The sequence below is a fragment of the Scyliorhinus canicula genome, chromosome 6 (assembly GCF_902713615.1).
Source record: "Scyliorhinus canicula chromosome 6, sScyCan1.1, whole genome shotgun sequence".
Lineage (NCBI taxonomy): Eukaryota > Metazoa > Chordata > Chondrichthyes > Carcharhiniformes > Scyliorhinidae > Scyliorhinus > Scyliorhinus canicula.
This window is the reverse complement of record NC_052151.1, coordinates 19742308-19755261: the sequence shown is the minus strand read 5'-3', so window position 1 is coordinate 19755261 and position 12954 is coordinate 19742308. Positions and strand designations below refer to the sequence as shown.

Sequence of the window (12954 nt, the reverse complement as noted above, 5' to 3'; positions counted from 1 at the left end):
TGGGGCCACTTCCTGGGGCCAGATCCCCCCCCACCGAGGCCGCCCACGCAGCCACGTCCCGACGGCAAATATCTGATGTAATATACGCCGGCGGGATGGGCTGAAAATGGCCACTCGGCCCATTGCAGGCCGGAGTATCACCAGGGGGAGGGGCTGCTGGCAACGGTCGCCAACCGGCGCGGCACGATTCCCACCCTCGCCAAATCCCCGGCTCCGGAGAATTCGACAGCCGGAGGGGGCTGGTTCACGCCGCCCCCCGGCGATTCTCTGACCCGCGGGGGGGTCGGAGAATCCCGCCCAATGTGGTAAAACACCTAAAGGGAAACACAATTACTGGACATGATTCAGTGTAGATGGTCTTCCATAACATTCTCTATATTTGTTTTAATTGAAAACCCAAGGGGAAGGAATGAGGCCCATTGTGCAGGACATCTCTAAAGTTGAAAGGGTGCATGAGAGGGTAAGGAAAATGTATCCAGAAGTGGTGAAGCCTAGACTTCCATCAAAAACTGCAAACTCTTTCACAAGGTCAGTCCATCCAGGACATGAATACTGCTCCCACACCTGGGAACCCAGGACAGTCCTCTCAACACTGAGGTGTTTTGGTGCTCGTTCAGTTGTGTCATTTGGTGATAGATTTTATTTTCTTGTTTTAGAATTATAATGAGTTGGAATTTGATTTTCGCCAATGGATTGCAACTGATGCTTACGGAGATAATATACAAGATGCAGTGGATTTCAACTTGATGAAATTTTTCAATTATTCACGTTGTGGTAATGTTGCAGGTATGTCAGATGTTCCTTCAAAGTAACAACAGAATATAAAACAACCATTCACTCTTTAACAAGTCACGTTTGAAACTTTCTGTACAGACTGACACACTGACCAAAGAATTCCACCATTGTCAATTCCAGAGCGTTCCTCATTCACATGTGATTAGTGGGTTGAAGGGCCATTTGGGCTACTTCTTTATTACCCACAGGCTTTATGTTCCCAGAATCTGGGAAGGTTTCCCACGTGTGCTGGGAGTGAGATTCCAAACTCATGTTCTGACTCCAGCTGTGGCTGTTGAATTTTCCGAGTATAAGAAAGGCTCTTTGTCAGGCATGAATCCCACTATTGGAGTCGACATGAACCCGTGTGGAAGCTGATAAACTGCATCTCTCTTAGTTTACTGGATGCTGTGATAATGCTGGCTCCTAACTGAGACACAGTGGCAGGAAATTTGGCTTGTTCAAGAGGAATTGTGTTTGAATAACTTCATCCAGATGTGTAATGGTTTAAAGGGTGTACAGTTGATGTTGTGGCGGCACACTTTCAAAAGGTGTTTCACAAATTATTATATTTATAACAGACTATCAGCAATATTGAAACTCATGCGATGGAAGGGATTGGCAGCACGGAGACAGAATGGATCCAGTGACAGAAAGCAGAGAATAGTGGTGAACAGTTGTTTTTCAGACTGGGGAAGTATCCAGTGATGTTCCCTAGAGTCCCCTGGTGATAATCCCCAGTATTTGGTCTATTGCACATTTGATGAATACTATTCATCTAGATTTGGGTCAGCAATGTATAATGTCAACATTTATAGATAATGAAACTTTGGGAAATCTGGTAATCTGAGGGCAGCACGGTAGCATAGTGGTTAGCACAATTACTTCACAGCACCAGGATCCCAGGTTCGATTCCTCGCTTGGGTCACTGTCTGTGCGGAGTCTGCACGTTCTCCCCGTGTGTGCATGGGTTTCCAAAGATGTGCAGGGTAGGTGGATTGGCCATGTTAAATTGTCCTTAGTGTTCAAAATCGCCCTTAGTGTTGGGTGGGGTAACTGGGTTATGGGGACAGGGTGGAGGTGTGTGGTAGGGTGGTCTTTCCAAGAGCCGGTGCAGACTCGATGGGCCAAATGGCCTCCTTCTGCACTGTAAATTCTATGATTCTCTCCGAAAATTCCAAACAGGAAAGCCAATATTATGATCTGACAGATAGCCAGCAGAAGTGCTGGTGGGAGAGGGAGGCGGTGACGTAGTGGTATTGTCGCTGTACTAGCAATCTAGAAACCCTGGGTAAAGGTACGGGGGTCCCGCACTGGTGGGTTCGAATCCCACCACTGCAGATGGTGAAATTGAAACTCAATAAGCCAACAGGGAAGGGGCATGACCAGAACATGTGAGAATGGTTGGCCAGGCATTCCTGGCACTGTACACATTTGTCCTCCAGCTCCAGGTTCTGGTTAAGTGAGCTCTGTGCATCACTTTCAGCTGCATTAGGCTTAGCCTTGCGCAAGTGGGAGCGGAGATGACCCTGTGCAGTGCTTCACTCCAGAGTTCCCACCCAATTTCAAACCGCAGGTCTTTCTTTCTTCCCTTGTCGCGTCCAATGGGGAGCATGCCTTTTCCAGGAGCCGCCATACAGGTCCCCGCAGTTTCCCATCCCTAGGATGTCCGCATCCAATTGGTCCTGAATAGCGATTGATGGGGTCAGTGTATCGGGCCTCCGAGACATCACTGAGGCCCTATATGACCGGTCGCCACAATATATCAAATTCAACATGGAGAGAGCCCACCAGGATGCCCAGGAATCGGGGATCGCCACAATCGGCGAGATGCCCCAGGTCCAGGAGGTGTCTGAGGGGATGCGTGTTGCCCTCCGAGCACCTGCAGATGACAGGCCGGTCTTCACAAACTGAAAGGGGTTCCACTCAATGAACGTGCAGCGGGTGTGTGACTATGGGATGTGTATCATGCAGATTTGTGCATGTCACCTTCATTCCTGGCACTCTTGATGGTTCCTGACGTCTATAGACCCGCCCCCTCCCCCGCTACCCCCGGCCCTGCCGCTAAGAGGTTGGCTCTTGGGTGACAGGGGTTATCTGATGTGGTCTTGGCTGGTGTTGCGAATCCGGAGACTACAGACAGATGCAGAGACGCGCTACAATGACGCCAATACAGCGACAAGGGGCGTGATCGAGCGGGTCTTTGGTGCTTGGACCGCTCTGGAAGGGTCTCCAGTATAGCACTAGGAGTGTCTCTCATATCATGGCGGCAACGGCGACAAACTTTGCTTCCCGGACATCCTGATGGCATATCGGGCCTCAGTGACGTCTCGAAGCAGACGAGCGATGTGCTGGGTAAGGGCATGAATACCACGCCTTGTCCGACGAGGAGGCATAGATACATAGAAGATAGGAGCAGGAGGAGGCCTTTTGGCCCTTCGAGCCTGCTCCGCCATTCATCACGATCATGGCTGATCATCCAACTCAATAGCCTAATCCTGCTCTCTCCCCATAGCCTTTGATAATAATAATCATTATTGTCACATTAACACTGCAATGAAGTTACTGTGACAAACCCTAATTGCCACATTCCGGCGCCTGTTCGGGTACACGGAGGCAGAATTCAGAATGTCCAATTCACCTGACAGCACGTCTTTCGGGACTTGTGGGAGGAAACCGGAGCATCCGGAGGAAACCCACGCAGACACGGGGAGACTGAGCAGACTCCACACAGACAGTGACCCAAGCCAGGAATCAAAGCTGGGACCCTGGCACTGTGAAGCAACAGTGCTAACCACTGTGCTACCATGCTGATCCCATTCGCCCCAAGAGGCCGTACAACATGTGCAGGAGGGCCAACATGCACGGGATGTTCTAATCGCCTCCAGGGTCACCGACTAGGGGGAATGGCCAACGGCACAGACGTCACATCTCCCCCACCCCACTGTGGCCACCACCCATCCTATGAAGCACCTCCTGTGCAACTCCCCTGTGGTAAACCACTGTTACACCTGTATTAGGTGATGTAAGGTAGGACCTGTACTACAGGTTCGCCAGTAGCCCCTGCCTGCTGGCTCCGCCCAGTAGGAGGAGTATAAATATGTGTGTCCTCCATTCAGCAGTCATTTCACCAGCTGCTGTGGGAGGCCACACATCTTACTGCAATAAAGCCACAGTTGTATCCAACCTGAGTCTTTGTACAACTGATCGTGCATCAATTTATTGCAATAAGATTTTCTAAAAGATGGACGTCCGAATCAAACCACATCGCCTAGAGCTGGATCCGCAATCAAGCGACGCCAAAAAGGACTTTAATCACTGGCTAGCTTGCTTCGAGGCCTATATCAACTCAGCGACCACCCCTCCGATGGAGGCTCAGAAGGTACAGATCCAGCATGTTTCCGCTGATCCAGGACGCCCTGAACTACGCAGACGCCATGGCGCTCCTCAAAGAAAACTATGCACAGAAAACTAACACACTCTTCACCAGGCACATACTCGCCACTCACTCTCAACTCCCTGGTGAGTCCCTGGGCCCTAATCCCACTCGTCCGGGACTGTGACTGTCAGGCCGTTACGGCCACCGAACATTCCAACCTTATTATTTGCGATGCGTTTGTAACGGGGATTGGGTCGGACCTCATACGCCAAAGACTGCTAGAAGGGGCACTTCGCTGTGGTGTGCCAGGCCCACGCAGTCGCCGCTATCGCCCCCTCCACCCTGACTTGCACACAATGGGCGCCGCCATCTTTGTCTGGGACCACGCGCAGCCAGTGGGCGCCGCCATCTTCACCTCCCGGGGCATCGCGCGGCCAGTGGGCTCAGCCATATTCACCTCCCGGGGCCACGCGCGACCAGTGGGCGCCGCCATCTTCACCTCCCGGGGCAACGCGCGGCCAGTGGGCTCAGCCATATTCACCTCCCGGGGCCATGCGCGACCAGTGGGCGCCGCCATCTTCACCTCCCGGGGCTGCGAGCGGCCAGTGGGCGCAGCCATCTTCCCCCCTCAGTCCACGTGCGGCCCATGGGAGGCACCATCTTGTCCAACCCCCGCAACGTGCGGCCCATGGGCGCCACCATCTTGTCTAACCCCCGCAATGTGCGGCCCATGGCACCGCCAGGTCAATCAGATTGCGCAGTACCGGGTCTTCTCAACGATAGACCTCAAATCCGCCTACCACCAGCTCCCCATTTGTAAATTGGACCGTCCATACACTGCTTTTGAGGTGGACAGTCGTCTCTATCACTTCCTCAGGGTTCCTTCGGCGTCACTAACGGGGTCTCGGTCTTCCAAAGGGAGATGGACCGAATGGTCGACCGGTACGGTTTGCGGGTAACCTTCCCGTACCTAGACAATGTCACCATCTGTAGCCACGATCAGCAGGACCACGACGCCAACCTTGCCAAATTCCTCCACACCGCCACTCTCCTCAACCTCACCTACAACAAGAAGAAGTGCGTGTTCAGCGCAACCCGCTTAGCCACCCTCGGCTATGTTGTCCAGAATGGAGTTCTGGGGTCTGATCTCGACCGCATGCACCCCCTCATGGAGCTTCCCCTCCCCCACTGCCCCAAGACCCTCAAACGCTGCCTGGGTTTCTTCTCCTACTACGCTCAGTGGGTCCCAAACTATGCGGACAAGGCCCGCCCACTTATTCAGTCCATCCACAGCCCCTTATTGCCGAGGCACAACAGGCCTTCGCCCGTATCAGAGCTGATATTGCCAAGGCCGGGATGCACGCAGTAGACGAGACACTGTCCTTCCAAGTAGAAAGCGATGCTTCAGACGTCACCCTAGCCACCACGTTCAATCAGGCAGGCAGACCCGTGGCATTCTTTTCCCGCACCCTTCATGCTTCAGAAATTCAGCACTCGTCCGTCGAAAAAGAGGCCCAAGCTATAGTTGAAGCTGTGTGGCATTGGAGGCATTACCTGGCCGGCAGGAGATTCACTCACCTCACTGACCAACGGTCGGTAGCCTTCATGTTTAACAACACACAGCTGGGCAAGATCAAAAACGATAAAATCTTGCGGTGGAGAATCGAGCTCTCCACCTACAATTACAAGATTTTGTATCGCCCCGGCAAACTCAACGAGCCCCCAGACGCCCTTTCCCGAGGTACATGTGCCAGCACAGAAGTAGACCGACTCTGGGCCCTACATGACAGCCTTTGTCACCCGGGGGTCACACGATTGTACCACCTTGTCAAGGCTCGCAATCTGCCTTACTCTATTGAGGAAGTATGGACAGTCACCAGGGATTGCCAGGTCTGTGCGGAGTGCAAGCCGCACTTCTACTGGCCGGACCATGCGCGCCTGGTGAAGGCCTCCCACCCCTTTGAACGCCTCAGTGTGGATTTCAAAGGGCCCCTCCCCTCCACCGACCGAAACACGTATATTCTCAGTGTGGTCGATGAGTATTCCAGATTCCCCTTCGCCATACCATGCCCCGATATGACGTCTGCCACCGTCATCAAAGCCCTAAACACAATCTTCGCTCTGTTCGGTTTCCCCGGCTACATCCACAGTGACAGGGGATCCTCATTCATGAGTGATGAGCTGCGTCAGTTCCTGCTCAGCAGGGGTATCGCCTCCAGCATGATGACCAGCTATAATCCCCGGGGAAACGGGCAGGTAGAGAGGGAGAACGGGACGGTATGGAGGGCTGTCCAACTGGCCCTACGGTCCAGGAACCTCCCAGCCTCTCGTTGGTGGATAGGGTGCACTTGCTCCATGCCAACCCCCAGTATGCCTATGTGACATACCCGAACGGCCGCCAAGATACTGTCTCTCTCAGGGACCTGGCACCAGAAGGTCCCACCCATACACACTTCTCTGGCCCGGTGCGACCCTCCCCTCACCTGGCGCTCCCAACATTAACCCCACCAGGACCATCCCTCCTTCCACTGCCCACTCCAGAGGATGAAGAGGATTTTGGCACACTCCCGGAGTCATCCAACATCAGGCCAGCATCGAAATCGCCGTCACCAATACGTCGCTCCCAGCGGAACGCCAAGGCACCAGACCGGTTGAATCTCTAACTGGCACCGGACTTTCAAAAGACATTTTTTTCCCCGTATATATAAATAAATTCACTACTGTATATAGTTCTCCACCACCCCCACCGGACTCATTTTTAACAGGGGGTGAATGTGGTAAACCACTGTTACACCTGTATTAGGTGATGTAAGGTAGGACCTGTATTAGAGGTTCGCCGGTAGCCCCTGCCCCTCCCTTCCGCCCAGTAGGCTGAGTATAAATATGCGTGACCTCTATTCAGCAGCCATTTTGCCAGCTGCTGTGGGAGGCCACACATCTGACTGCAATAAAGCCACAGTTATATCCAACCTTAGTCTTTGTACAATTGATCGTGCATCATTTCCCCCCCCCCCCTCCCACCCCTGCCGTTGCAACCCCCTCCGTGATACCTATCTGCCTCACTAATGGGTGCAGGCCCTGGGTTGGCAGTAACACTGGGTCTGGTCCATGGCATGGAGGATGATGACAACTTGCTCTCGTGTTTTGCATCGTTTGACAATGTCTGACTCCAGCCCAAGGTAGCAGTTCCCACTGTCCACCTGGGTGATCCCTGCATGTGAGCTGGCCATTCCATCACATGGTCCCATCGAATGCCTGGGTTGTATTTGGCGGCAGCCTTATCATAGAATCCACAGTGCAGAAGGAGGCCATTTGGCCCATCGAGTACGCACTGGCTCTTGGAAAGAGCACCCTACATAAGCCCATGACTCCACCCTATCCCCATAACCCAGTCACGCCACCTAACCTTTTTGGGCACTAAGGACAATTTATCTTGACCAATCCACCTAACCTGCACATCTTTGGACTGTGGGAGGAAACCGGAGCACCCGGAGGAAACCCACGCAGACACGGGGAGAACGTGTAGACTCCGCACAGGCAGTGACCCAAACCGGGAATCGAACCTGGGACCCTGGAGCTGTGAAGCAACCGTGCTAACCACTGTGCTACCTTGCTGCCCTACTGGGGTTGTGGTCAGTTTGCTCATTCTCCCTGCAGTCCCCGTTCCCATCCACACAGGGAGCAAGAATCTCAAACCTGTTGGACAGGACAAGGGCTGGGGCTCCTGCAACCCTACCTCCTGGATCCCTCTACCAGCCTCACTCGCAGCCACACTCCCCTGCCCCTGAGCATGGGTCAAATTTAAGTCAGTTAGTCTAAGTGGTGTGACTGCCTGTTCGAACACAGTGTCCTCTCCCGTACCTCTCCCGGTTCCTGATGAGTTGCAGTGTCCGTAGCTCAGACTACAGCTCATGGACTCACGCAACCAACACTTACTACAGATGTGGTCACTAGGAACTACAATGGGGTCCAACAGCTCACACATCATGCAGGAACAACACATCACTTGACCGTCCTGTCATGTTTCTTAAATGAATGCTAGAAGTCGTTCAGCAGTTGAAGGATGGTTTATTGTGTTCCACAATAAATGACTTTGTTAGCTTTTACTTACAGAATAGCACTTGTAAAGATACTGCTCTTTTATGCTCTGCAACTAGGCATGACCACACTCGCAGCCCTGAGCTCAACTTCCGTCCCTGTCTTGCTCCACTGTCTTTCCAGCCAAAGTGTGCGAGGGCGGGTCTTCGGCGTCACTCTTATATGTCCCCGTGCTGCCCCCTGGTGGTACTTCCATTTCCCATCAGCCCCTTCTGTACATACTCAGGCGAGGATCACTACACCTATTTTATTTAATTTGTTTTTTAAAAGATTTTAATTAAAATTGTTTTTATATCTCTCCCTATTACCTCAGTTTGAAACCTTTGGGAAACGTTCTCACAATGTCTGCATGGGTTTCCTCCGGGTGATCCGGTTTCCTCCCACAAGTCCTGAAAGACCTGCTGTTAAGCGAATTGGACATTCTGAATTCTCCCTCTATGTACCCAAACAGGCGCCGGAGTGTGACGACTAGCGGATTTTCACAGTAACTTCATTGCAGTTTTAATGTAAGCCTACTTGTGTCACTAACGATTATTAGGGGCTGGTTTAGCTCACAAGGCTAAATCACTGGCTTTTAAAGCAGACCAAGGCAGGCCAGCAGCACGGTTTGATTCCTGTACCAGCCTCCCCGGACAGGCGCCGGAATGTGGTGACTAGGGGCTTTTCACAGTAACTTCATTGAAGCCTACTCGTGACAATAAGCGATTTTCATTTCATATTATTATTAATTGTCCACCAGCATTCATGATTGGAAGTGGCAGCAGAGCTTCGATCTGATCTGTTGGTTGTGGGATTGTTTAGTTCTGCCTGTCACTTGCTGCTTATGTTGTTTGGCTCGCAAGTAGCCCTGTGTTGTAGCTTCACCAGGTAGGCACATCATTTTTCACTATACCTGGTGTTGCTCCTGGCACACTCTGCTGCACTCTTAATTGACCAATGTTGATCTGCTGGCTTTGTTATAGCTGTCATAGAATGCCTACAGTGCAGAAGGAGACCATTTGGCCCATCGAGTCTGCACCGACCCTCTGAAAGACCATCACACCCAGGCCCACTCTCCTGCCCTACGCCTGTAACCCCACCTAACCTGCACATCTCTGGACTAAGGAGCAATTTCAGCAGGGCTAATCCACCGAATGTGCACACATTTGGTCTGTGGGAGGAAACCGGAGCACTCGGAGGAAACCATGCAGACACGGGGAGAACGAGCGAACTCCACACAGTTACATAAGACCGGAATTGAACCCGGGTCACTGACGCTGTGAGGCAGCAGTGCTAACCAATGTGGCGCTGTGCAGCCTGGTGGTTATGGTGGAGGGAGGAATATGCCGAGCCATGAAGTTACAGATTGGGTTTGAGCACAATTCTGCTGCTGATGATGACCCACAGCACCTCCTCAACGCTCAGTCTTGAGTTGCTCGGTCAGTTCAAAGTTTACCCATTTAGCACAAAGGTAACAAAAACAGAAAATACTGGACAATCTCAGCAGGTCTGACAGCATCTGTGGAGAGAAAAGGGAGCTAACATTTCGAGTCTGGATGACTCTTTGGCAAAGCGTAGAGGTAAATAGTGCCACACAACACAATGGAGGGTAACCTCAATGTGAAGATGGGACTTCATCTCCACAAGGACTGTGCGGTGGTCACTCACACTGATACTGTCGTGAACAGATGCACCTGCGGCAGGCAGGTTGGTGAGGAAGGAGCTCAATATTCCTCTGTTAGCGTGGCCAATCCACCGAACCTGCACATCTTTGGATTGTGGGGGAGAAACCCACGCAAACACGGGGAGAATGTGCAAACACCACACGGACAGTGGCCCAGAGCCGGGATCGAACCTGGGACCTCTGCGCCGTGAGGCAGCAGGGCTAAGCCACTGCGCCATCGTGTTGCCCCAGTCTAACGGTTATGCCCTTTCTGACCCAGCCAGCTCGGTCTGTGGTGGTACTACCGAGGCACTCCTGGTGATGGGCAGTGAAGTCTCCCACCCAGAGTATATTCTGCACCCTTGCCACCCTCAGTGGTTCCTCCAAGTGCTGAAGGGTAAATAGGGAGGAGCAATAAATGCTGGTCTAGCCAACGATGCCCACATTCAGTGAATAAAACAGCAAATTAGCATAACCCTGGCACAATGCAGAAGGGGAAGTTTATGATTTCAATTGCTTTGTTGGATAGTTCGCAGCTCAGAAGCACTTCCAGCCAATTGCAAATGCTTCATTTCAAGTCACCCTGTCTCCTCACCTGGAACTTTGACTCCCCATTAGCTGATCACCTGGTTAAATGTTACAACAGATGTTTCTCTGTCTACAGATACCATTGTTCCTATCTCCGCACCTTGGGGATTTCGTGGCTACTTAGAAAATGGCACAGTACAACAGATATTCAAAGTATATACTTTGATAGTACCCCAAGTAAATGATCCACCTGAACCATTGGATCCAACAGTGAAAATAGGAATAGGAACTCCTATTTGGTTCTATACGAGGTGAGTTTAGTGACTGATATATTGTGATTGCTGTTTCTTTCTGTCAGCTCTTGGATCAACATCACTCCCATTTTGAGACTAAGTGCTGCGGTGTGGGCGGGAACGTGGAGTGTTTTCCACTGTAGCAGTTTGCCGGAAAACACTCAGAATCTTCCCACTCATCCTCATTAATTATTCACCTGGGTGTTTGACGCTGATTTCAATAGTGAGTCAGGCCTGGATGGTGTGTAGTCCGCCGTCATTTCTGGGTTTTATTTTGAAAAAATGTCCAACAACAGTGACCCACCATTGAATAAAAGAAGGTGGCCCTCCTGAAATTAAGATCAATCTCCAGGAAAATTGTGAGGCCGGAGGATGGACTCCTCCAAGGCACCAAATCTGGAAGGTCCAAGTTCACATGTTCCCCTAACCCATTGCTGGGGTGTTCCAGGGTCCAGGGTTGTGGGTTGTCTCCATCCTGAGCTCTGTAGGCAGCGTCACGCATCCCGACTTTGGCACACTACATTGCGAAAAATGTTTCTCACACTGGTGTATATTCCCACAAGAATGGCAGAGAATCTAACCTGAAGGGTTCAGTTCTCCCTCTATATGCATTACCGGATGTGAATGATGTTAGAATGACCATAGAATTTACAGTGCAGAAGGAGGCCACTCAGCCCTTCGAGTCTGCACCGGCCCCCGAAAAAAGCACCCTACCCAAGCCCCATACATCCACCCTATCGCCCTAACCCCACCCAACCCTTTTGGACATTAAGGGCAATTTAGAATGGCCAATCTACCAAACCTGCATAGCTTTGGACTGTGGGAGGAAACCGGAGCACCCGGAGGAAACTAACGCACACACGTGGATAACGTGCAGACTCCACACAGACAGTGACCCAAGCTGGGAATCGAACCTGGGATCCTGGAGCTGTGAAGCAACTGTGCTAACCACTATGCTACCGTGCTACCCCACGGTTCACACCGGCCTCTTGTTTCCTTCCAGTTATGTTGGGCACCCCGAGGTCCCTCTGCTATCGCACACTCTCTGGAACTCTGTCATTAAGTCTGTATCTCTCAATCCTTTCTGCAAAATACATCACCTCACATTTCTCTGTATTAAACTCTTTCTGTCACTTGTCTGACCATTTGGCGAGCTTCTCTCTGATGTCACTACAGCTGTGGACTAACTGAATGGTGGAGGCGGCTCAATGGGCTGAATGGTCAATTCCTGTTCCTGTTGTCCTGACAACCGACTTGGTTTCCAAACACATTTTGTCAGGAGGAATAAAAATTAAATTCCACTATTCTTAATTCTGTTGCAGGAGTTTTGACCACAGTTTTCATCCACCAGAAGTTAAAGAACTCGTGACTCAATTCATGGGTGACTTGGAAAAAGACAATCAACCCTTCAATAGGACAACTTTTATTATCGCTGTTTTTAACACTCTTGGGCTAATGGAAATAGGTTTTGAAAAGATAGAACAATGATGGTTTTTGGGAAGGCTCTATTACCTTTCGAAACATCAAACAGTGAGATGTGCTTAACTCTATTCTAAAACTGTTTAACTTTCCATTGGGTTTAATCTGGAAAACTGAGCATAGTTTTAATCTCCTTACCTCAAGAAGGATACATTTACCTTTGAGGGAACGCAATGTCTGTTCATCGGACAGATTACGTATATGTATCAATATTGTGATTGTGGACAATCCCACCAATGTCCATCTCCAAATCCCTGTGACCCTGTTTATAAATATTGTCCTCTACTAGCAGTTAGTAATTTTGACTCCCACACACTGCAGCATATATTGTAGATTCAAAACTATTGAGCCACATTAATATCAGCAGTGAACATTTAGAACACAGAACATAGAATAGTACAACACAGTACAGGCCCTTCGGCCCACAATGTTGTGCCGACCATTTATCCTCATCCAAGATCAACCTAACCTACACCCCTTCAATTTACTGCTGTCCATTTGCCTATCAAAGAGTCGCTAAATGTCCCTAATGACTCTAACTCCACCAGCCACCTCTGCTGGCAGTGCATTCCACATGCCCACCACTCTCTGGGTAAAGAACCTACCTCTGACATCCCCCCGAAACCTCCAATCACCTTAAAATTATGTCCCCTTGTGACAGCCATTTCTGCACTCGGGAAAAGTCTCTGGCTATCCATGCCTCTCATAACCTTGTACCCCTCTATCAAGTCAACTCTCTTCCTTCTTCGCTCCAGTGAGAA

General features: G+C 50.8%; 1 protein-coding gene across 1 annotated transcript in view; it reads left to right on the top strand.

Moving 5' to 3' along the window:
• Positions 1 to 12651, top strand: part of LOC119967021 — a 29959-nt gene extending 17308 nt beyond the window's left edge. Inside the window, exons 2-4 of the mRNA XM_038799024.1 lie at positions 657 to 786; positions 10558 to 10732; positions 12037 to 12651. Of these exons, the coding sequence (XP_038654952.1) occupies positions 657 to 786; positions 10558 to 10732; positions 12037 to 12202 (471 nt within the window). The 3' untranslated portion in view covers positions 12203 to 12651. The remainder of the gene's footprint in view (positions 1 to 656; positions 787 to 10557; positions 10733 to 12036) is intronic.
• Positions 12652 to 12954: the final 303 nt, after the last annotated feature.